Source organism: Mauremys mutica, chromosome 7, assembly GCF_020497125.1.
Source record: "Mauremys mutica isolate MM-2020 ecotype Southern chromosome 7, ASM2049712v1, whole genome shotgun sequence".
NCBI classification, from domain to species: Eukaryota; Metazoa; Chordata; order Testudines; family Geoemydidae; genus Mauremys; species Mauremys mutica.
In genome coordinates, this window is record NC_059078.1 from 1,911,819 (window position 1) to 1,937,157 (window position 25,339).

General features: G+C 42.7%; 2 protein-coding genes across 5 annotated transcripts in view; one reads left to right on the forward strand and one right to left on the reverse strand.

The window, feature by feature from the left end:
- PXK (PX domain containing serine/threonine kinase like) overlaps positions 1-15,292 on the forward strand; it is a 49,449-nt gene extending 34,157 nt beyond the window's left edge. Inside the window, exons 14-19 of one of the 4 annotated variants that reach the window (XM_045025517.1) lie at positions 506-583; positions 1,789-1,875; positions 2,620-2,689; positions 3,664-3,723; positions 8,590-8,620; positions 14,052-14,166. In XM_045025517.1, the coding sequence (XP_044881452.1) occupies positions 506-583; positions 1,789-1,875; positions 2,620-2,689; positions 3,664-3,723; positions 8,590-8,606 (312 nt within the window). In that variant the 3' untranslated portion in view covers positions 8,607-8,620; positions 14,052-14,166. Of the gene's footprint in view, positions 1-505; positions 584-1,788; positions 1,876-2,619; positions 2,690-3,660; positions 3,724-8,589; positions 8,621-14,051 lie in introns of all 4 variants that reach the window. The other 3 variants (XM_045025516.1, XM_045025515.1, XM_045025513.1) reach the window with 3 other exon arrangements.
- Positions 15,293-15,869: 577 nt separating this feature from the next.
- PDHB (pyruvate dehydrogenase E1 subunit beta) lies at positions 15,870-23,029 on the reverse strand. The gene is made up of 10 exons (XM_045025518.1): positions 22,898-23,029; positions 22,754-22,819; positions 22,236-22,343; positions 22,088-22,150; positions 21,963-21,998; positions 21,533-21,818; positions 19,885-19,995; positions 19,015-19,106; positions 17,777-17,918; positions 15,870-17,254 (listed from the first exon to the last, which is right to left on the reverse strand). Exons 1-10 carry the CDS (start codon positions 22,949-22,951, stop codon positions 17,109-17,111), a joined length of 1,104 nt encoding a protein of 367 aa, XP_044881453.1. The 5' UTR covers positions 22,952-23,029; the 3' UTR covers positions 15,870-17,108.
- Positions 23,030-25,339: the final 2,310 nt, after the last annotated feature.

Here is a 25,339-nt window from a genome sequence, read left to right on the forward strand (position 1 = left end):
TTCTGTAGGAGATTCAGGACAAACAATCTCTTCAAAGCACGAGTAACCTAATATAGATCCAGCGCCATGTCTGTTTACCAACTACTTGCCATGTGCGTTCCAACAGCAGTGGTGAGAACAGACTCCTGCAGGATTGCATGGGAGAGTGATCTCCTTGCCACTGATCGGAATCTTCCCATAAGAAATCAACAGAACCACTCTAAACCATCAGTTAGTCCCCAGTCCCATCTGAAGCACCTTATATCTGAACAGCTGCTTGATGAACATTGGCTTTAACTCCTCCATCATACACCATGTTCTTTTCCTGTTGAGACTTGCAGTGCTTGCAGAAATCCAATGTGGTCTAGGTGGATACAGTTATCTTCATTAAACAATCAGTGTTAGAACCTGGGGCCTTGTCATAGATCCAGAAATACCTCAGACTCAAAGTGGATGTTTGGCAGTGAAGCTGTGTTAATTCTGCTTGGCACATTCCATGCCATGATTATTTTCTTTTCTTTACCAGATTCCCACAAAGTTAAAAGAGGCATTGAAAACAGCCAAGGAATGCATAGAAAAGAGACTCACTGAAGAACAGAAACTGGTAATTTCTGCATTTCTTTATGGTTTTCCCACAGACATTCTTTTCCCCTGATCTTTTAAACCAAAGATTTTATGACAAATGGTGAAATGTTAAATTTTCATCAGTAGGTTTAATAGATCTTACTGAGGTGAAGTATACCTGCGAGACTATTTCAGTAGATGTAAGAAACATTTTAGAACAGATTTTTTCAATTGAATTATATTTGGGTGTCTTAAAGGTATGCTGCACAATGTAAGGTGGAACATGAGTATTAAAATAGAAAACACAAGCTTGTTTGTTTTCTAGTTAACTTTATCATATTTAAAAACTACATGAGCTAAAATGGCCAATTGACATCAAGAAGCCAAACTTCCTGGCTTCTGACACTTTTGCATGATAGAGACACAAATGAGAGATTTTTGTGCACAGTATTGGCTTTTGCACGTGCAGATAAATACATGGACAAACTGGAGGACAGTTTGGAAATCTGGCCGTATATTGTTTTCTTATTAGTTTACATTTAAAAAATAAAAATGCAATTGGTGCCCTTAATGGACTATATTATGTTGGATACTTGAATATTAATTTAGTAGTCTTCAAAGGGCTGTTGAAATTTATAGATGTTTGAGTCAGAAAGTCCAGATCTAAAGTTTCCTGAAGTTTGGGGTGTCTGAATCAGGGTTTTTCCTCAGTCTTTTATAGGGAAGGAAACCAGATTTAAAGCTGAGGATCAGATCCAAGCTTTCCCAAATTTTGGGAGTGTTTTTCTCTTAAGTTTTGTTACAGGCCCACCTCTAGCTGAGGAAGAGATCAGTATGAGATGTATGATCTCAGAATGCTTTTTAGAGGAAGACTATCCAGTCCATGTGGTGGACAATAATATCGTTGGAACACATTTGTTTTTGCAGCACATTTGACACCCCTAGTAAAGGAGCCATGGCCTCATTGTGCAGCTGTTACATGCATGGATCTGCCATTGTCTTTAGCTGAATTTCCATGAGTGGCTCCCAAAACGTTTCCTAAAAATTTATAAATCTAACTTTAACTTTATTTTAACTCTGGTCTTTGGGCCCCAAACCAGTGGCAAAGATCTAAATATTTTTTTAAAAATTCAAAGCCACTTGAGTATTCTCCATGTGTTTCCCCTTCTCCGAGGTTGCCAGATGAAAGCTTTGTACATTTCATGTGGGCTGTTTTGGTGTCTCTGTTTCTCTCATATTCTAAAGATTCACCAGCATAGAAGACTGACAAGAGCTCAGTCTCACCATGGTTCTGAGGAAGAGAAAAAGAAAAGAAAAATCTTGGCACGAAAGGTAAATGGGATTGTTTAACATGAGTTTCCGGCATGCAGAGAAGTATGTACATTCCAAGTGTGGTACGTGCTGAAGAAATGAGAGAATAGTGTGGATATGCTCCCACCCCCATGACCTACAGGAACCCTTCAGAGAGAGAGAGAGAGAACATCTGTTCTGATTGTTTTCATGTATGCGGACAGGTAATGCGCTGTGCAGCAATGTTTAAATGCTGACAGCAGTTGATTTGCAGTAACTTTAAATGAGCTAAAAAAGAAAAACGGAGTGGCTATATGAATATGGGAGGAGTGGCTATATGAATATGGGAGGAGTGGCTATATGAATGCCTAAAGTACTTAGGACAGCCTGTCCCTTAGCTTCCCCCCCCCCCCCGGCAGAATGTGCAGTCTCCTGCATCTGCAGCACATTTCCTGCATCTCTGGTCCTCTTTTGAGGACCAGTTCCTGGCCCTTGTTGTGGTTGGCAGTAGGGCCATATCGCTGCCCAAAGTGGGGAGCTGGGGATATTCCCCAGCAATGGACGATTCCCTAGCTGGTGCAGAGTTGGCCCATAGGGCTGTGACAGCAGGAGTGTGGTTAGAGCACTGGTGATCCCCGCATGCTGTAATGACCCCTTGGGGGCTGATGCAAATCCTCATGTGTCAAAGGCATCTTGGTAAGGGCCCGCAGTGAAATAATGGGAAATGGTGTTTATTCCTGTCTTTTTTTTTTTTCTCTCCTCTCTCTCTCTCCTTAATTCTTAAAGAAGTCAAAGCTCACTGCCTTTGAAAGTGGGGAAGAACACTTGGCAAAATACAGCAACTCAAACAATTCAGGTAACTAACAGAGCCAGTTCAACAGGTTTACAGCTCTCTGTCTCTTTTGGATTTAAAAAAAAAATCAAATTACATGCTAGTTAGAAAACCTAAAATCACGTTGCGTTTTCTATTGTATACTAACAGACTATTAGAAGCTGATCCTAGTATTGGTTATTTCATCATGGTCAAATTGTGGGTTTAAAAACATTGTCACTGGTAGTTATTGTTTTATTAATAGGTGAAAACCTCTTAACTTAGTGCTCTGAGTGTTGGACGGAAGGTGTGGTGTTGCTTACAATAGTATTGGTCAGTCAGTCCATTGAATACTTCATCCTTCACATGGAAACACTGTTGCAATTTGTATTTCTTGATAAGAAGTTATTAAAATGAATCAGTGAGCTATGGGGGGTTACTGCATCTGTGTCCAGTCCTGAAGATGGCGGGTGTGGTAAGCCATCACCTTGCTCAGTTGTCTAGTAGTGCAGCCAGTTTCTGTTAACTCAAATGACTTGCAAGGGGAAGAAGTGCCCATCTTAAAGGGTGTAACTATTCAGAAAGACTGTATTTCACAATGAATTTCTATCAAAGTAACTGGTGAAGCTATAGCAACTGGCTAGAAAACTCTCTCCTAGAAAGAGAGATGGGGTCAGTCTGCAGGTAGTGGGTGGCATGCACCTAAAGGAGGGCAAAATTTAGTCTCGGACTAAATGCTGTTGGATTTCAAAGCAGCCTGCCTGCTATTGAAAAGAGACGTTCCCCGTTGGAGAATTCTGAGAGTGCTGAGATGTTTGTCAAGCCTAATCTGTTCACCCACACTGCAGCTCAGACTGGTTCTGATTCTGTACCCATTCCAGTCCGTGGAAATTTATGCCATTGACTTCAGTGGAAGCAGTCAGTAAAATCAGACTGTTTCCGAAGGCCCATGTTACTGTGTTGAATCCTGAAATTACAACTGTAGTTACTGTGTTTTTTTTTTTTATTTTGTTTAGCAGGCTCTGGGGCGAGTTCCCCTATGACCTCTCCATCGTCCCCCACTCCACCCTCTACAGCAGGTAAGTGAAAGAGACACTGCAATGTTGGTCTGTCTTCCATTGAGTTTTTCTAGGGCGGGAGATGATCTATCATATCCTTAAGGGTGACAGAGTTTTAGGGGACAAGGACTGGCCATAAAAATATACAGATGACATTTATTTACCTTCTAGTGACAAAAGTTCAGACAGTTGCATTCTTCTGAGCATCCTAGATAGCGTGTAACATACAAAGCCTTCTTGTTTAACAAATTTCCATGTACTACTCCTGTAGATAATCTGTCCACACAATACAAATGCTTGTCTAAATCTGCACTACCCTAATCCTACCGTCATTGGTACTTTCCAGACATCCTCTGGACCTTGCATTATTTCGCAAACATGCTTTGCTTTTTGGTGATCCAGACTGCTGGCTCCAGAATGCTGTTTTGTGATTTAGCAATTTTGTATCATCTTTGTACCTCCTGAGTGTTGCAGATCCGAGTATTAACCCACAATACATCACTGACATTTGAAATGTAAGTGTAAGGATCACTGAGGAGCAGCATTATTAGAGGGTGCTAATACTATCCGTTATCAAAAAGAAATGTTGATACCAACTATGCAGTAGTGACTAGCTCACCGGATTTCTGGTCCAAGGAACCTGCTGCACTGAACGGCGTCAGCTCCTCCATCTAGGTTACATTAGTTGGTTAGGGAAATGTGTGTGTGTGTGTGGTTCTAATTGACCTAATAGTCCACAGATTTCAGCAAAGAGTTTTTTCTGTGTAGAGTTCAGAATATGTTGAGAATTATGAACTATGTCCTCGCTAAGAAGGATTCAGTTTTCCAGTTCCACTGGATTTAGGATACTAGGATGCCACTATATGCCCTGTATTCAAGTGTTATCCTCCAGGTGTGCCAACTTTTATTTTACATTTTGTTTGGGGGGTTTTCCCCCCAAGATTTGAATGTGTTTTTAAAAAGAGGAATTAGATGGAAATGCAAGAAACAGCTCTACCTTTCCCAAACAGATAGATGCCTAGAAAATAGTTCTTTGTTTTGTGAAATGAAGTTAGGGTTTTTTTTTACTTAGATTCATGTCTTGACATTGATGTGGATTTAAACTGAAATGTGCTCTGTCAGTTTCAGCATGTGTTAGGCCTCTGTGTCATCTCCATTATGAACACCCTATCATACGTCACTCGTCCTTCTGACATTGTGCTCTTGGCTGCTTGATCTAGTCCATAACACATTTGATTCTATGCAAATTGTCCCTGCATGTGTGCTAATCTAAAAGTGCTGTGGCATGCAAATTGTGATGATGCTTCTGATTTGTTTCAGGCATTCTTAGTACTGCCACCATTTAAGAATGTGTATTCAGTTTACAAAAAATATACAGGATGGTATAAAAAGACGATCTTGTTTTGCATTAATTGGAGTGGTTTAAAGATAATTTTAGCACTTCAAATATTAGCTATAAAATAGAGTTAGGGGGATTGGGTCTCTGATTTTCTACAGGAATATGCCTTTTCCACTTCTGTGTGCAATCAAACCATTAAATGACCTTGGGGGGGGGGAACCTGACACAACTGAAGCACATTGTTTAGAAAGAAGATACAGGCTACCAAAGCAGCATTCTGTATTCCCCATTCCATGATTTTGACTAAGGACAAAAGTTTCATGGGGGCACTAATTGGTGAGGTGACTGGCAGAGGTGTCAAGCTTTTCTCCTCTAGATTTCTGGTCTGGATCCTGTTCGTGTCAGTGCAGTTGTGTGATAACGTGGCATGTTGTGATGATGGCATATCCCATCAGGAAGTGAATGGGAATGAGAGGGGAAATGTGTTGAACATGAACTCCCATCCCCAACAGGCCCCTTGCCCGCCAAACAAAAGTACTGTATGTGGAACTGGGAAGGGAGAGCAGAGGGACATGGATCCCTAGGTGTATGACCTGGGTGAGGGCCTGATCCAAAGCCCGTTGAAATCAGTGGGAGTCTTTCTGCTGACTTCAGTGCGTTTTGGATCAGGCCTTGAGAGGAGGAGTACAGGAAACCAACACTCCCCAGAACCTTTCAGAATACTGCCCTTCTTTCAAAGCTTTCCTGAGACTCCAGCAGTTCTTTAAGGCATCCTTAAGTCAGGCATTTATTAGACCATTTCTTGTTGTGCAAGTTCTAGTGAATTAAGAGCTGTACTATGTGCGCAATTTATTTATTTTTAGCATCTACTTTTTATATTTTGTATAACAAATGTACAATTCCACACATGGAGGATACAATTCATTTATTGTAAATAAGGAGTGTTCTCTTGCACATCTTTGCAAAAGCTGCATAAAATGTTACAAGAACAAACCCACGCTGCAGCTGCTGGTCCCATCACCTGCCGTGGAGTTGGACTTGGACTCCCTCATGGGCAAAATACAGAGATCCGTCCTTGAGTGTATTTTCAGCAGATTAAACTGCTCATTTAGAGAGCTTACTGGTGAATGAGAGTTGTACAATGGTGCCGGTCTTAGTTGCTTTCAACTTGGGTTGCTCACTACATAATTTAGATTCCTACCATTTAACATTGTTGCCTTCAAGAGCTGTGAGACCTTCAGCACCTTTGAAATGCCACGAAGCCCAATTTCTTTGCCACTTCATTGATTAACTTTGGGGGGTGGGGGTGGGAATGATCTGGTTGAGCACTAGGATTAAGAGTCTAAATAGCGAACTGTATGTAGACATCTTCATATATTGTAGCTGGAGTGCTGTACTGAACCCTCTGGGGGTAGAAGTTGGTAAGTGACATTCAGCGGTGTGCTTGGGGAATTAGCCACCTCACAGCTCTAAATTAAAGGAAGTAAGGGTAGATTGCCTTCTCTGGTGCCTTCCATTAGCAATTGGAACATGTAGCACTTAGCAGCTAGTGGAATGGAAACCTAATGGCCTAATCTAAGCGGAGTGAAGGCCCTTACAGTGGTGCCTAATGTGCAGCCTCTCAACTAGCAGGATTTGAATAACTTTTAATGTATTGCTTACTGAGGGGCCTGATCCTGCGAAAAGCCATGTGCCTTCATCTCCCTTCTCTTCATTCAGGGTTAAGGCAAATCCGTCCTCAAATATGGAAGGTCAGGCTGGGCTCTGTTTCCTGGTTTTAATATTGCCACTGCTAGCAAACAATAATGAGCAATGCAAACAAATATCCATGAATATTCTTCTGAAATTCTCAGTGATTTCACTTTGGCTACATTCATGACCCTTTTGTGTTTGCTTTCCAACACTTTTGGTGCAGAAAGTGAATTTCAAAGACTCATACGTGAGTATTCACAGAGAAATTTGGACCCATAAATGTGTTTTGGTAGTGCTTGTGTGCATATCCACTCACGGAGCAGAAACAATACTATGTGACTTTAATGAATTACAACGAAGCAACATAACTCAAATGTCTGTTCATAGAGCAAAAAGTTCCAAAAGATTAATCAATTAAATCTGAATAATGTGTACAGAAAACATGGCTGGCTAACAGACATGCTTCTAAGAGGAGGAGGCTAAACTTCTTGTAAATTATTCTCTCAGCTTTACTACTGAATCTTTTTGAGATACCTTATTTAGATGGTGGCAAATGCTGATTCTAATACAGGTTCCTATGGCTCTGAGCTTTTGGCTAGAGTGATTGTCACCTCCTCTTGCATGTTCATTTTTTTCCCCCCGATTGCATTAATTCTGCTCTCACTTAAAAATCCATTCATTTTTTGTGATTGGGAGTTGTACGTAAAGTCGATGGGATGGAGGACGCTATAAAAGGGGAAGTATAACTCGCTCTTCATTGCATGGCTCCTGAGAAGGCTCAGAGAAGAGCGATGAGAATGATTTAAAAGATTAGAAAACCTACCTTATAGTGATAGATTGAGCTCCTTGAGTCTATTTAGTTTAACAATGAGAAGGTTAAGGGGTGACTTGATCAGTCTATATACCTACATGGGGAGCAAATATTTAATAATGGGCTTTTCAGTCTAGTGGAGAAAGTTCTAACAATCCAATGGCTGGAAGTTGAAGATAAAACAAATTCAGACTGGAAATTGGGCATAAACTTTAAACAGTGGGAGTAATTAGCCATTAGAACAATTTCCCAAGGGTCCTGGTGGATTCTCCGTCACTGACCATTTTAAAATCAGGATTGGATGTTTTGCCAAAAGCTCTGCTGTAGGGATTGTTTTGGGGAAGTTCTCTGGCCTGTGTTATGCAGGATGTCAGAGTTGATCATAATGTTCCCTTTTGGCCTTAATCTTGTAACTGGAGTTGACCCCAGGAGCAGGATTTGGACTTGATTATGGGTGTTTTTTTCTTTAGCTTTAAATCCTTCAAGGAGAAAGATGTCCTGCTGACGGTCATAGTGTGCTGGTGTTCTGCCTTTTACATCACTATGAGCCAACTTAATTGCATTAATTGTTCTTCCTTTTTTGAGTGTGCAGATCAGATACACAATCTAAATGTTTCAGGGTAAAAATAAATGATTGGAATGTTTCATACAAAATGAATGGATTTTATTTCCTATGGCTGCTTCTCATTCAGTTTTTTAATTATTGAATCACTCTAAGATGTACCTTTAGTGTAACTAAAAGTGCTTTCAAGACCCCCCCCCCAGAGCTTGACATTTGGCATTTTTAGATGGATGGATGTGTCTGTGAAATTACAAACATCATGTTTCACTAGTCGATATTACGTTCACAATTATTTGGCTGATTTTTATATAATGGGCGTTTTTTAAAACAGTTCAAAACCAATACATTCTAATTCATAGAAAAATGTATGAGTATAACCATTGAGTAACCTAATTAACTGTACAGCTAACAGTATGACTGACACTAGAACCAGAATAATGACTTGTCCTCTCTCTCTCTCTCTCTTTCTGCTGTCTTCAATAGAGCTTACATCATTTTGAACATGAATTTATCGGTAACGTAAGCTAATGCTGATTTCTCTCTCTTTAAAGATGTTCTGTTTCTGTATGGGAAAGCTGAACACAGACCTTGAGCTTCTCATGGTATTAAAAAAGGAACAAAAGTAGTAGATCATAAGCTACTTCACTAATTATTGTAATTAAATACATCATCTTTAAAAACTATCACTAAAATAATTTTGTTTGCATCCCATTCTCTTACCAACCTTTTAAACACGTAATTTTCACAATTGCTGTCGCTTTAAATCCATTATTGAGTTTTGTTTCAAGTCAGGCTTCAGCTTGACAGTATCTGATAAACTTTCAGTTCCTTGTAACACACTCTTAACAGAAATGGCACTCTAAAACCCCTTGATAGGTGTTCGTTCATGAAGTCCTAGGGATAAACAAATGATTCGTTGGCCCTGAGCAGCCTCCTCCAACATATCTGTAGGGAAGGCCTCCTGCTAACCAAGCTCTTGCATCAAGTCACTTTCTCCCTGTAAATATTGTAAAGTATTTTCCTGCTGGACAGTAGCTGCATCTGCACCAAAGTATATTTAGGTGAGTGAGGGTCTGTCTACACTGCAGTTAAACACCGATGGCTGGCCCATGTCCGCTGACTCTCACTTGTGGGGCTGTAAAATGTGCCGTGTAGATGTTTGGGCTTGGGCTGGAGCCAAGGCTCTGGGACCCCACAATCAGGGACGGCTCTAGGCATTTTGCCGCCCCAAGCATGGCAGGCAGGCTGCCCTCGGCGGCTTGCCTGCGGAGGGCCCGCTGGTCCCACGGCTTCGGCGGACCTCCCGCAGGCGTGCCTGCCTGCCGCCCTCGCGGCGCCGGCAGAGCGCCCCCCCCCCCCCCCCGGGGCTTGCCGCCCCAAGCACGCACTTGGCGTGCTGGGGCCTGGAGCCGCCCCTGCCCACAATGCAGAGGGTCCCATCTGCACAGCAATTTTACAGCCCTGCAAGCCTGAGTGACCAACACAGGTGTTTTAATTGCAGTGGAGACCTACTCTAAGGGTACGTTTTACACTGCAGTGTAAGCCTAGCGTTAGTAGAACTTGAGTTAGCAGCCCTGGGTTTGTTAACCTAGGGTTTGAGTGTCTACCCTCAATTATAACTGCAGGTTAGGGATCGTTGAACCTTGGGTCCCAAGCTGGGACTCCAGCGTCTACGACGCGTTATGTGGACCCAAGTCCAACCAGAATTCTTGGCATCCTCCCCAAAATGTGGCCACTCCTGCCCTTGTTTGTGGTGCAGTGAGGGGGAAAACTGACTGTTCATCAAACTTGACTGTGCAGAGGACAAAGAAAGTTGGCAAAGTGATTGTGGACTCCCAGAGCACGAGTCCAGTGGGGCTGCATCTGCACTGCAAAGCAATACAGCTGAGACCCTCCACCCCCAGGGGACAGTGGGACCAAAGTTCAGTGCAATTTGTATATCGATGGAAGGGGGTTAGGCCTGAGCCAGAGTTCAAACCCTGGACTTACACTGCAGTGCAGACATAACCATAGGGTCTCCCTTCTCAGAATGACTCAGTTGCAGGGAGGAAGGACAGACAGATGACTTGTTGCCTGACACTTTTTATAAGATGTGCTGATTGAAATAAAATAACTGTTACATTTTATAAACTAGAGTCCAGGTCCTGGAAACCCGTAGACACCTGTCAGTAAAGACACTCATGTAAGTGTATGACGGAATGGGTCCCAATAGAACAAATGTGATGTTTGTAGGTAGGTCTCCCGCCTGACTTAAACACAGTTTCAATAGCTGCAGCTGTGTTACGGCTAAATTCAGATTTAAATTGTCAGGTCAACCAAAGTGCCTCTGCAATAGAGGAAAGCTGAGTTTCCCCTTACTGCACATTGGTGCTGGCAGTTCTGTTTCCAGCTCAGTCGTTACATAGTATGTAGCTCTAAACGCTTTCTCAAAAAGCACAAAAAGTAAACTGATCTCCTCCCTCCAAAACAGTAACCAGTCTAGAAACTAGATAACATAGTGCCATGGACTGACTAATAAATAGTGATCCATCATTAGATGTATGATGACTTTTTTCCACCGTTCTCATCAAGTTTACACCTTTTTTCCTTCTGTGTTACTATTATCCCCTTACAGAAGTCCTGCCTTTTTTGTTCATAATCATTCATATTTGGTATTGGACAACTCATCCTTTTAGCCTCTTTAGTCTTATCTTCTCTGTTCGTTGTCTATTTCGTTCTGATTCTTTGTCCTATCCTATCAGTTTTTCTGCTTTGTCTCTCTCATGCAGTCTTGTTCCTTACTCAGATGCTCTTGACTTTTTTGTGGCATGGCATATATTAATGGCCAATTCATTTGATCACAAGTTAAACAATAAGGATTTGGGATGACTTCACCTACCCTGTTGTTCTACTCTGACCACTTCAACCTTAATGCTTACCATCCTGCCTCAGCTGTTGCTGTGGATCACCATTTGTTCTTCCTTCTGCCCTGAATTTCAAGTATCACTCTTCATAGTATCAGGGGGTAGCCATGTTGTTAGTCTGGATCTCGTCATAGTATTTTCCCACACTGTGCTGATCATAAGTGAGCACATTAGTTAGTGAGGCTCTAATACTGGGAATAACTTTCCAATACATATATTAATGAACTTAGTTTCAGGTCCAGTTATCTGTGCTGGCATAAGGACAAATCAGGTAGGTCAGTGAATTACACAGTGATGAATTTGGGTCATCTCTATTTTTGAAATGTGTATTAACTTTGCTTCCAGCTCAATTACCAAAAAGGGATGGATTTTAAAAAATCTCTGCAACAGAAATGGTCCGACTTTGCCCGGTGTAGGAGTCCTCCTTTGAACACTGACGTTTCTACCGAAGAGTAGAGTAAAACAAAGACTTGGAACAGCCACATTCCCATGGGAACAGGCTGTTTTCCCATCAGAGGATTCTCTCTCCCATCCCCCCCATTGCAGGAGGTGCTGGTTTGCGAGGAACGGAAACTCTCTTGTCCATGTGCAAGTGGCTGAAGTACAGTAACCATAGGAATGCAGTTAATCACTGGCCAAATAAAATGCTTTTTGTAGAAACATTCTCCTTTTTCGATGTTCCTATGTGGAAAAATCTACAATCTTTAAAACTGACACAAATTGAAAATGTTTCAAACTAAGGTTCTTTCCTTCTAGAACTCAGCTTGTATTATTACAGCACTTTTTTTTCACCACCACTTCCTACTCTGAGACTCAGCAGCAGCAAGGAAGAATGGAACAAGCTGAGAAAGAAGCGATCGCTTCACTTGCTTTCTGTTTGTGGCTGAGCATTGAATAACTTTTGAATGTCATTCTGTGTGACTTAACTTCTTACGTATTCACTGGGAGTGTTGTTAATGGAAGTATGGCAGCATGTGGTTCTGCTTTGGTAACCATTGCTTCCCTTAGCCTCTTGTCAGATAATGGCACAGTTTTCACCTCTGTTCTCCACGTACATGAAACCTGGCATGACTCAGTGCAATGCTGTATCTTTCACATTCCCCTCTTTCCAGTTTGTCTATTGAGTAGCTCATATCACCAAAAAAGTACCTGGGTGATGGATGTAATCATACAACCTCCACCCCTTGCAGCATATGTGATGTGTGTATTGGAAATAGTCATCCTATTATCTGACAGAATAGGGGACTCTATAAATAGGCTTGGCAGAATTCAATCTCTCTCTCTCTCTCTCTCTCTAATTTTTTAAATTTCAACCGATATCAATGTTAATTTTTAAGCATTTTTTTAATTCTTAGTTAATTTTGCACAACTGAATGTATGGTTTTTAATTTTATTTTTGATTTAAATTTTCAGTGGCAGGAAAATATGGGGGTGGCAGACAGACAGTGGAGGAGGTCAGACAGTAATTATTTAAGTAGATGTTCACATTCAAAAAGTTAAAGCTTTAAACCGTTAAAATACAAATTGTCAACATCACATGTCAAAATATAAATACCTTAAGCCAAATGCTTTAAGTTCTCAAACAGCTTTTTTTGGCCTATCTGCAAATTTTGATTATCCATAGAAATATTTGTTCATCTGTTTGAACAGTGAAACTGACGTTCAGCAAATCTTGGTTATTAAAAAATCAGATCCTTCCAGGCTTAATTAACTTCCCCAGATCTGACTCTGTATGGCCATGTGATGTGGAGTTGCAAGGGAGCTTGTGTCCGTGTACTTTTGATGTAAGAGTGTAAAGTTGACACACCCGAGTTACAGAAAGTGAAGCATATGTGTGATCTAGACCAATGGTTCTCAACCATAGGTCCGGGGCCCCCTGGGGGGCCATGAGCCACTTTCAGAGGGGCCGCCAAGCATGGCAGCATTAGACTTGCTAGGGCCCAGGGCAGAAAGCTGAAGCCCTGCCACGTGGGACTGCAGCCTACAGCCCCGAGCCCCACCACCCAGGGCTAAAGGCGAAGTCTGAGCAACTTAGCTTTGTGGTGCCCCCTGTGGTGTGGGCCCCAGGTAATTGCCCTGCTTGCTACCCCCTAAAACCAGCCCTGGCTTTTATATGCAAAAAACCTCCATTGTCGTGGCACAGCTGGGCTGGGGAGTTTTTATAGTATGTTGGGGGGGTGGTTCAGAAAGAAAAAGGTTGAGAATTGATCTAGAACACAGAATGTAGCAAAAAAAGTCAAGATTTTTCAGTGCTAAAGGTGCTACTGGCCAGCACCGTGGTCTTTGAGATTTATGCTCACGGCCCTGGTAAGAATTTGTGATGCAGTGTAATCTATAAAAGGATATCACCGCTCAATAATTAATTTTACTAGGAACTTGCCGCCTTCTATTTCTTAGAAAATGGGTCTATTTATAACACTTATCAATACTTTCCTGTATAGCTAACAACCTAAAAACAGAACTCCTGGAATAGAAAATAATCTGACTAGAGGGGAAAAAACCCCCACTTCTGTGTAGCTACACCTGGGAAACAGTAAGACTTGCTGCCACAGTCCAACTATTTCATTTATTGGGTCTGGCTTTGTGAGATGGGGGGAGGGGGCAGAGTGCTTCACTTGATGTTACTACTAAGAAACAAACCATAGGAATCAGATGAGGGAAAAGTCCTGGAAATCACCTATTTCATCCCTCTCAGCCAATGTAAGATTCTTATAGTCTGCAGTTGTATTGCCCCTTGATTCTCCAAGTAATGGGGCATCCAGGGCTTCCCGTCAAAGGTGCCTTGGATGCTCTCTTATCAGGGGACTGTCTAGTCTGCACTTACAGGTGGATGGATGTGATCTCCTAGGTCTTTCTCACGTCTAATTTCTGTCCTCCTCCACAATCTGGTACCTATTTGCAATACTCAAGAAGTTGCATACTTACTTGGGTAAATGACTTCTCCAGTTGATTTATTACTATTCTAATAATTGCAGCTGCCTTGCTTGGTCAGCTAATCTTGTGGTGGTGTGTTCTTGTGTAATTGTTGTCTCATCTTAACAGGAGTGTCAACTATACCCCCGCCACCTCCACCACCAGCAGCTCCTCCACTTCCTCCTCAAATGGATGGGGCAGTGCATCCTAACCCTTCGCCTGCTGACAGTGCCAGCCGAGAAGCCTTACTTAGCTCCATTCAAAACTTTCAGAAAGGAGCTTTGAAGAAAGCAGACACATGTGACTACAGTGTTCCCAGGATCAGCTGAAGTTAACTCTTCACAGCAGGATCGGATATTTTTCCCATGAACAACTGTCCTCAGTTGAGGCATGATCAGCCACTTCATGCTGGTCTATTATTTTGCAGCTGTTTGTTCTGAACCATTTCAGCTTTTTCTGGAGAAATTATTTCTCCTTGTTGTTGAGTAGCAGCACTACATCGTTTGACCTACATTGCCATATTGTGGTGATAACTATTGACTTCAGTTATTCCAGTTAAAATGAACAACTTTTAGTTAAGTGATTTTTGGGGAGGGAGGGAAGTAAAGCAATATTTCTATGATCTGAAAATAAGAACAAGCATGAGGATACTGACTCCATACTTCTGATTCCACCCTACCCCTTGTTTCAAACACACTTGAAAATCTAATGTTAGTCAGCCCTATTTTCCTATAATTCCTTGTAGTTGGCACATTACATTTTTGCTGCATGAAAAATCAGCCATTTGCTTTAGATAATCATTTTTTTTAAAAGCACTTAATCCAAAAGTGTACTACACTGGTGAGGGAACTGTAGATTTTTAACTTTGTCTCTATGGCTTATTTGCCATTGGAGGGTACTCCAGAATTCAGCAATGTAGCATGAATGCTGCTCATGCTTGTATGTAATGCACTGTTGGAATGACCCCCTAAACATGTAGCTGTTTCCAGTTACATGTGCAGGGGAAACAAACAGCCTGTTTGTTCAGGCAATAAAATGGGAGTTAATTTGGCACGGATTATTCAACACAAATTCTGATTGGGGAGTTTTCAACACAGGCAAATTTTGCATCCATATGAAATTAATCTTGTTCTTGGGGAAGTTGCAGAACACATTTTGTTTTAAAATGCTGACTGCTTGAAAAGATTCTTTTTATTCTATGATTTGCTTAAAACCTTAAACAAATTGCACTTTAAAGGATTATAGATAATCCATTTTAAATTCAAGTACACATCAGTGTTTACTATGCAGAGAATGTTGTGTATAAAGTTTCCTGTAACCTGTGATATATTCAGTCATATTTTTATTAAAATAAATGTCATTGGAATTCCTCCACTCAGAGAATGAGGGTCCCTGCTTTAAAATAAAGATAGTGGGGCTCTAAAATAGAGAATCTAACATAGCTTCTACACCCTGCACTGAAGTGATAGACGGCCATTTTGCTATGGTCAGAAGTACTGACATAATCGGCTAGTGCTGCATCAGCTTCCTGACTGTCCACGCAAAGGGAAGGAATTCAGCTCCTTGGGTATGTGAGTGAGGCTTATTCAGTTCCCTCCATGAAGAGATTTTGGTGCTGCATCTAACAGTGACTGATACATGGCAACAACTGTGACAGGCTGTGGTAACTAATCACTAGCTGCTCCTGAAACCATTGTTCATAGTTTTACTTACTGTTCTAGAGGGAAGCACTTTTAAAGTAAAGTACCAGCACATGTCTAGTTTCTCTAGAATGACTTCACTCGGGCCTTTTTTTTTAAACACAGCACCTTCACTATCTATTATTTCCTTATTTGGGTTAGTATTGGTCTTAAACCTATACTTACAACACCCACAGGAGAGTTCCATTCTTTCTAAAGTTAAGACTACTGAATCAAGCTGTCTAACTTCAATAGTGGCTTTTTTTTTAGCAGTGAAATATTTTCAAATGATGCTTTATTTTACCAGGACTTGATCATGGATTACCCTTGTGGTGAAACTGAGGAATAGAGTTTTTTGGACAGGTGCTCCCGTTGATCATATGGTCAAAGTATTTAAATAGCATTTAAATTCTTAACCCTTTTTAGCAGATCTTCCTCTAAGTTTAGACTTAGCAGCCTATTTAGGATTGAACAAAACTAGTCTAGACTGACTGATTTCTTATCTGACAAAGGGGAAGCTATAGTACTGGACACTATGAATAGCACAAGTATTTTCTTGAGACTGATTTTGCACCCAAAGAGTTGGCAGCCCCACCTTCATGTTAGCATTTTAAAAGAAATTGCACCTTGAGTCAGGCAGCTGTAACTAATGAGCTGCAGATGAGCATGGTTTTTTGTTTTGTTTTTTTTTTAAACTGGTGCAGGCTGGGCTGAAATGCTAAACACTTCTTTCCTCCACCACTGTACTGCAGCCAGCATCTCTCATTGCCATCTGCACTTTACCTCTTATCCCTGAGTTGCACAGAAACAACTTGTTATAGCATAGGTGACCCTTTGCTAGCATGGACCTCTACTTTGTAAATACAGGCCCAACCTCCTCTCCTCCTGGCAAGGGAAGAACATCCCAGTGGCAGCCACCTCCCTTCCCCCACTGAACTTGTGAGTTTTCCAGCAGTAATTACAGCCACACTGTAGAAGATGAGCTGCCAGCTCTGTAGAATTCCATCACTACCAGTTATATTTAGGTAAACACAGTTGGTTAAAACCTTTAACATTCACTTATTCAGCAAATGCTCTCCTCAAGCATGCTATGATGCTGCATTCCAGTCCTAGACACCACCACTTCAGTGCTTAGTGCTATTTTCAGGTGCAGTTGGGTCAAGGGGTATTTCTTTTACTATTTGTAAATGGCATAGAGGGAGGTTTTAGCTCCCTTGATACAGTAATGTTTTCTTCTCGCTTTCTATAATACCTAATGCTCTCAATACAGAGTCACACTTTTTACAAAATGAGTCTGGCACCCACAAAGGTAAGTGTGCTTTACTGCTTAGCTAGGTAGAAGAAAGCAGCTGAGAGGATAACCTACTAAACACAAATTAAATAAATTAAATTTCCCTCAGTACAAGAGGTCAATAGAGCTATATAACATTGTTATGAATACAAGTTTGTAGTCCATTCCATTAGTTCTCTTAAGACACTTTGGAAGAGCACCCCGCATATACACAACCTAGATATTTAATATTTTCTTCACTGCAAATATGATATCTTTCACTTGAGGCAAGCAGTTCTCTTCCAAAATCTTTGCATAAGGCATAGGAACATCTGCACCTGTGAGACGCACAGCTGGAGCATCCAAATAATTAAAGGCAGGTCCTGGAATAGAAAAAAAGGTCTTAGGAAAGGCTCATGCAGATTTAGCTACAACTTTTCAAATGAATTAGGGTCTCAAAGTGATCCAGGGGCCAATCCCAATATTCCTGCAGCTGTCCTTTGACATATTAACCCTAAACCTGTAGACATTCTTGCTTAATTCTCACTATCACCACACATTCAATTAAAGTTTACAAGAGGCAGGGAGATGTGTCCCATGCTCTTCTGAGTCCCATTCCCAGGTTGCCTAACTCCCTGCCACCTACACAGCCCCTGCAAGCTCTGGCTCTACAGGGACTGGCCACAGTAGAATAAAGGGGCAAAGGTTTTCCACTACCATGTTAAATTAAATGTTTAAAGTTTAGTCAAATCAAGTTTCAGGTTCTCTGTTAAAAATCTCTTCTCCCACCCCCTGAAAAAAGTTGTCTTGACAGCTACTGTACCATGGAAGCCCTATGTTTAAGGTTAGTGAGCTAACTTTGGAAACATACAGTTAAATAAGCTACAGAAGCTATTCTGACATACCTTCCATGATCCTAGCACAAATTTCAGCTCCTACTCCAAATTGGGGCCAGCCTCCTTCCACTGTTATAAGATGGTTTGTCTTCACAACACTGGCTTCTATACTTTCCACATCCATTGGTCTAATGGTACGGAGGTTTATCACCTTAGAGAGAGTATTAAGTGTTGTGTTTTTGCAAGAGGTCCTTTAAGCCTATCTATAATTGCATAAGTGGTTAACTTCACCTTAGTACTTTTCTTGTTTTAGTCCTTGAGAGGATAAGTGGCTAAAGAAAATCAACATTTCAAGAGATCTAGAGCATTTCCTCCAACTGGGTGTATTCTGCATCCATTATTTTAGCCATCTTTCCTCTGCAGAGGTACCTAAATTCTGTATTTCAGCTGTAGTCACACCCCCAGTCCAAAGAGAAACTACTCACTTTGTCCTGGGACAGGATGCTTCTACCTGCATGTAGATGACTAATTTTAGCCATATCATGCTACAGACTCCCATCTCACCCTCCAGCATGTCAGAAGTCTGACTTTCTAGTCATCCCTCCCTCAATATAGAGGTGTATGCAATTAGCATTGCACACACATTCACTTGTTTTTCTGCATTAAGCCTCCTTGGATCAAGGCAAACACTAGACCTTTCACTGCCTCTACGTAGTTTAAAATGTGAAGGCCTGAGTCAGGCCTTGTCAACACACAAAGAGCACATCAGTTTACCTTAACTAATTGATTTTAAAACCAAATTTAAATGAGTGAAAAGGCTGGACATTAGACTCAATATAGACTTGACCCATATCACTTATGACTTATAGCCTGTTCCTGACAAGCTAGGTCAATATAAGCCAGGCTTATACTGATTTGAGTGTCTACACAGCCTTTAATTTAACTGAATTAATTAAAAATAACCCCCCCACAAATCCCTGGTCACCCCTTAGGAATCCCACTAATCATCATCCTGCCTAGCTGCAGCACTGCCATGCGTAAACATCTCTCTCACACACACAAGCTTCCCTTGTGCTTGTGGTTTTGACTTGCATCCATGGCATTAAATTTTGCCCAGCTCTATGATGGGAAGCCAGGGGATGGCAGATACATGAAAGAAACATTTGTCTCTATTGTTGTTTAAATCAGCGATGTGAGAGGACTTTAAAGTGCAAACAGTTTACTGGGCTTAATTTTGCAGGGCCTTAATTTGCTTTTAAAGAGCAAGGAATTTCTTCACCAGGGACTAGAATCCTCCCATAACACACCTCACACTCCACACCTTCTTTGACAAGTACAGCAGCTGCTTCCAGACAGTGTCCAACAGATCTGGAGTGTGACACTAAAGTAACATGGGTTCCTGAAACACAGAAGCTGGTGATGGATCAAGTTACATAAGAGTTAACTACAGAAGTCAGATCTTCCTCCCACACCCTCAGTAGCTACAAGTAGCCTTAAAGAGAGCTCGAGAGAACATAGTCCAGCTTTGAAATAGTAAGTACATAAAGGACTGAATATTGATTTAACTGGACTTTTTTAGTCTATTCAAAAGTAACAGATTTATACATTAGGAATAGCCTGAAATTCAACAACTGAACTCATCCTGAGTTTGAGTATTTGAGGTGTCCGACACTTGTACCCTACAAGCAGAATGAGTAGCATTAACTTGCCAAGATATGGCTATGAAGTTCTCATCATTGCAAACAAATTTATGTATAATAAGAAATTTGAACCACTGCAGGTTTGTTCAGCACATCAAAGATCACTAAGAATCTAAACGAAAGTAGTCGGCTGAATACAAGGAAGGAAGTGAAATGTGACAGATTTCACTCAGCACATAGGCCTATTACCTGGCTCATTCCAGTCTTGCTCCAGAAATGCACCTTGTTTCTAATGACCGAGATACTTTGTGGCCAAAAGGATGGAATCAAGTGATGTTTTGTTTACAGGAGGTTAGTATAGTATGTTAAAGTCCAAACAAACTCAACTTCCAGAGTTCTGTCCCTTCAAATATTTTCCTATTCCACAAGAAGGGAGTGTTTTGTATATGAAATACATTATTCAATTCAAGTGACCCAAGAGAGGAGGAGAATTTGAAGAGCAGATTATGTGAAGTGTTAAGAGTATTCCAAACTTACCTTGCCTTTCTATTTTGGCTTTTCCAATAGGAACAAGAAAGTCCTTTGACTGAGCTTCTTCTGACATTTCAAAGGGGACTCCGTATATCAACTCATTTTCCAGCATCACAACTGAAAACACATCAAGTGCTTACTTTGGTTAGTCTGATGCACTTCTCCAGATGAAAGTATTATCCGGTATCCTCCAACATCTCCTCCCTACTCTACCCCTCCCCCAGATTCCGAACATGTTAGGGGGCTCCATTATGCTTAACTCTTTGTGGCTCATTTACAAGAGGGCAAACAAATGCAATAAAACCATAGTTTAGGTAGCACGTTTGTATCAGTATGAACAATTACTCAGTTAACTTGAGCAGCTAGTAAGTTTGACTAAATGATCCTGTTTGTTAACATGGTAAAAAAAATTAACCATGAGCTTTTATGTTTGGTGATTTGAGATATTCAGTGGTAGGCAGAAGCCTAAGACCTGATCCAACAACCTTTCCCATGAGCAGTCCCATTATCCATGTGGGAAAGGATGCACGAGGCCGGTTCCTTAATAGGGCAATACTGTATCAATTCTCCTTTTCCTACTTGGTCACTACAGAAATTAAACATCTGGATCTCCCTATTCTCACTCTAAACTGAATTCAAACAAGAGGAATGAGGGCCAGGAGTTTAAGGTTTCTCCCTTTAAGTTCCTGGAAGTCTGCAAAAAAGTCACATCATGCTTTAGGAAGATTTTAAAAAGAGAACTTTGGCATAATGGAACTCTCAACAATAGTAGTTAATAAGCACATTGGTATAGGAGACTGACCTCCTGAGAAAGTTCTGTTCAACACTGTGGAATGAACTCCCCCAGGAACTAAAGTCTATCACAAGCCTTACCACTTTCTGCTTCAAGTGCCAGGCACATTTCTTTGACTTTGCTTTTTCTAATCTAAACACATAGTAATAGGTATTTATATATTAAAGACTTGGTACCAAAACAAGACACTCCACTGCACATGCTTCTCCCTCTGGGGAGAGGAGGAGAATCACCACCAAGTGACAGGTGCATAGTCATGTGTGCCTGCTAGCATTAAAGCCATTGTATGGAGCAGCATGCCCCCTTAAAATTCCCAAGTTCATTGTTATGGTGTCAGTCTTTAAAAAAAATAAAAATAAATCAATGCATCAAAGGTGCCCAATACTACAGTGATTTGTGCGGGATGGTTAACGGATAGAGTAACTGACTTTTCTACTCTATAAATGTAGACTCAACAAGACAGCACTACTGAGTTTATAACTAATCATTTATAACTAGACGAGTTAGAAACCTGTGTATGAAGTTTGTTTTTCTGGGACAGGTCAACTTCAGTACGTGGTTAAGAACTTCACAAAAAAAAAATTAAGACTATTGAAGCTGAGCTGGGAAAGGCATAAACTGATCAAATAACTTGCCATGAAGTCAGCTGCAGATACCACACTAGGAAAAGTGTGCAGAAAGACCCTAATTGCTCTTATAAGGGCATGGAGAATCTTTACAATAAAGCTGATTTTGAACAGCCTAGGTGTTAATGTAATAGTTAAATTTGCTTTTAAAAAACATTTCAGAGACTAATTGGAGAGTAAGTTAAGCATCTGGCACTTAATCATTAGACCATGGTATTTATAAAAAGTTAGTCACCTGGATTGTCATCCCGAACTGATGCTTTAAGCAGACCTTTAGCATCCTCTGAACTCCAAGGGCTGACTACTTTCAGCCCAGGACAATGCCCATACCAAGCAGCAAAGCACTGTGAATGTTGTGCTCCTACTCCAGCTGAGGCACCATTGGGACCTCTGAAGACAACTGGGACAGGCATCATGCCTGCAGACATGTAAAGTGTCTTGCTAGCAGAATTTATAACTTGATCAATTGCTTGCATGGAGAAGTTGAAGGTCATGAATTCACAAATGGGCCTCAGTCCAGCCTGTTAAATTAAGATGGTTAAACTAGTGTTAACTACTAATATAGCTATCATAATAGCAAGATATTTTGCATTTAACATTTTTCTGTTAAATTACACAAACCAAGCGAAAGCTGATCATACTTCAAAAAGTCAGAAGTTACTTACCATAGCAGCACCTACAGCGATTCCTGTAAAGCCCATCTTAAAAAGAAAAAGAAACTAAGGATGAGTATGACTTCCAAAAGATGGGTGGGTGGGGAGAGATTTAAAAAATTCTAATTTATTCATACCTCTGATATAGGAGTATCTATTATTCTCTTGTCTCCATATTTCTTCCAGAGACCTCTGCTAATCTGCAATTAGCAAAGAAAAACTGGGTTGCTAAAACTGTATTTCCAAACGTTAGTTATGTTTATTGACTTAACGGAGTCCACTCACCTTGTATGCACCATCGTACTGGGCAACTTCCTCTCCCAACAAAAACACTCGCTCATCCCGCTCCAGCTCCTCGTCTAACGCCTGATTCAGCGCGTCACGGACGGTCACCTGGTGAAGGCAGAGTCACTGTTCAGGGCGAGTATTTCACAGCGTAAGAAGTGAGTCTCCGGGGAGAAGCCCCGGCTAGGGCGCCACAGCCCGGGCGGCTGGCAGCCGTTACGGGGAAGCCGCCACCGGGGAGAACACGGACACGGACGGTGCCACTCGGCCGCTGGAGTCAGGATTCAGCCGGTGCCACCGCGCCTCGGCCAAGCGCCCGCCCCGTCCTGACCTCAGGGGACGCGGGGGGGGGGGGGGGGGGTTGGGCGGCGCCCCCCGGCCCATCCCCCCCACAGGCTCTGCCCCCTCCCCGCCCGCGGCCCGTTCCCACCACCCCGCCCCCTCCCCGGCGCGCGCGGAGGGGGTTGTTGGGGGGGGGCTGGGCTGGGCCCCCCCCGCGCGCGCCGTGACCCCGGTACCTGGACGGCGGCCGGCGCGGAGCCGTGAATCCCGCGGCGCAGCAGCAGCAGCCGCCGCCCCAGGCCCTGCGGAGAGACGGGGACAGGCGTTAACGCGGAGCCGGCGGAGAGCGGGGCGGGCGGGGGCAGCCGGCCCGACCCTACCTGCTGGGGCCCGCATCGCGCCAGCCTCCTCAGAGCCCCTGCGGCAGCCGCCATCTCGCCTCTGCCTGTCGCCCGCCACGTCACTGCGTGCCACCTTGTCTGTCCAATCAAAGCTGGGACCGCCCCCTCGCGGCCCGGCAGCCGGGCGCAGGGGGCGGAGCTCCCACTGTTATCGCGAGAAGAGACAGAAGCGGCCCTAGGGGTTGTCTCTGTCTCGCTTCCGCCCGTCAGTGCGTTGAGCGGGTTCAGCGAATCCCCGGGCCGAACGTCCCCTTGCCCTGCGAATATGGTGAGCCGCTTGGACCAAAACTAGTACGGAGGCGCCATCCTTTACAGCTTTGCCTTCCCTGGAGGGCAGGAGCCCATGGAAGACTTGTCTCCAGCTGCTGATGTTGTCAGACTTCACTTGTTTGGCCATGCTGAATGCTGCTTCCAGCTGGTTGTGCTTATGTTGGGAGGGGCGAAGGGGGATTTCAGACTGGTGGGTGCAGGCGCTTCTGAAAATGAAGCTGGGGAAAAGTTGTTATTCTTGACCACGTAAAAACATTCTGGAGTCAATGTTTTTCGTTCAGAGGTGTCATGCACCTGTGAAACTTAGCAGGGCGGTTGGCGTAGCATCAGGGATGTGCCTGTGAAAATCTGCCCAAATCTGGCCATGTTACAAGGCCTGGTCTACACTGGGGCGGGGGAGATATCGATCTAAGTTACACAACTTCAGCTACGTTCGATGTAATTCGACCTACTCACTGCAGTGAGTCGACTGCTGCCGCTCCCCTGTCAATTCCACCTGCGTCTCTCGCAGTGGTGGAGTACAGGAGTCAACAGAAGAGCACTTGGGAATCGATTTAGTTATCCGGCGGGTAGTGTAGACATACCCTAAGCCTCTGTGGTTATGATAGGGGCTCCAGGTTGAAAAAAAGCTGTCATGGGATAAGAGGGTCCTCTCCTGAACTGGTAACTGGTTAAAAGATAGGAAACAAAGCATAGGAATAAATGATCCATTTTCAGAATGGAGAGAGGTAAAATAGTGGTGTCCCCCAGGGCTCTATACTGGGCCCAGTCCTGTTCAACATATTCATAAATTATCTGAAAAAAGGGGTAAACAGTGAGGTGGCAAAATTTTCAGACAATACAAAATTACTAAAGATAGTTAAGACCCCGGCAGATTGCAAAAGGAGCTACAAAAGGATCTCACAAACTGGGTGTCTAGGCAACAAAATGGCAGATGAAATTCAGTGTTGATAAATACAAAGTAATGCACATTGGAAAATATAATCCCAACTATACATATAAAATGATGGGGTCTAAATTAGCTGTTACCACTCAATAAAGAGATCTTGGAGTCATTGTGGGTGGTTCTCTGAAAACATCCACTCAATGTGCAGTGGTGTCAAAAAAGCGAACAGAATGTTGGGAGTCATTAAGAAAGGGCAGCAAAGAATCCTGTGGCACCTTATAGACTAACAGACGTATTGGAGCATGAGCTTTCGTGGGTGAATACCCACTTTGTTGGATGCTTAAGAAAGGGCTAGATAATAAGACAGAGTGTATAATATTGCCTCTATATAAATCCATGCACATCTTGAATACTGCATACAGATGAGTCGCTCTGTCTCAAAAAAGATATATTGAAATTGGAAAAGGTTCAGAAAAGGGCAACAAAACTGATTACAGGTATGGAACAGGTTCCATATGAGGCGAGATTAATAAAACTGGGCCTTTTCAACTTGGAAAAGAGATGACTAAGGGGGGATATGACTGAAATCTATAAAATCATGACTGGTGTGGAGCTAGTAAATAAGTGTTCTTTACTTGTTCTGATAGAAATGATGTCAAGTATCAGAGGGGTAGCCATGTTAGTCTGGTTGTGGCACCTTATAGACTAACAGACGTTTTGCAGCACGAAAGCTCATGCTGCAAAACGTCTGTTAGTCTATAAGGTGCCACAGGATTCTTTGCTGCTTCTGATAGAAATGAAATCACCGCATGAAATCATTACGCAGCAGCTTTAAAACCAACAAAGGGAACTATTTCTTCACACAGCGCACAGTCAACCTGTGGAACTCCTTGCCAGAGGATGTTTAACAGAAACCCAGTGGTGTTATGTGACTTACTGCACCCCGGATGTACACCTGCATGTAATGATAGGTGCTGGCACTAGGGTACGGGGTCTCCATCAGACCCAGGGTTCCCAGTTTGGTTCAATGGCGCTCAGCCCCCCCACAGATTGTTCCAGCGCCCCCCGATTGCGCAGTCTGCGGCGGCTGCCCACCCTCTGGGGGAGGAGGGATTTCTGCCGCGCGGGATCTCGGGAGAGGGGGGGGGCCCAGCCCCCGCCCGTCCCTCGCGCGCTCAGCAGAGACCCGCGCGTGCGGACCCGCCCTGGGCTGCCCGGCGCTTGGCGGCTGGGGGTCGGGGGGAGGAGCACGGGGCGGGGCCGGG

What these genes read in the sequence shown, in the direction of transcription:
- PDHB (XM_045025518.1), bottom strand. Translation starts at nt 22,951, where the DNA reads ATGGCGGCTGCCGCAGGGGCTCTGAGGAGGCTGGCGCGATGCGGGCCC. An exon ending in TAGATACTCCTATATCAGAG is followed by an intron (nt 21,999 to 22,087) that starts GTATGAATAAAT and finishes TTTCTTTTTAAG; the next exon opens with ATGGGCTTTACAGGAATCGC. An exon ending in AAGAAGGTGTGGAGTGTGAG is followed by an intron (nt 17,919 to 19,014) that starts GTGTGTTATGGG and finishes ACTCTCTCTAAG; the next exon opens with GTGATAAACCTCCGTACCAT.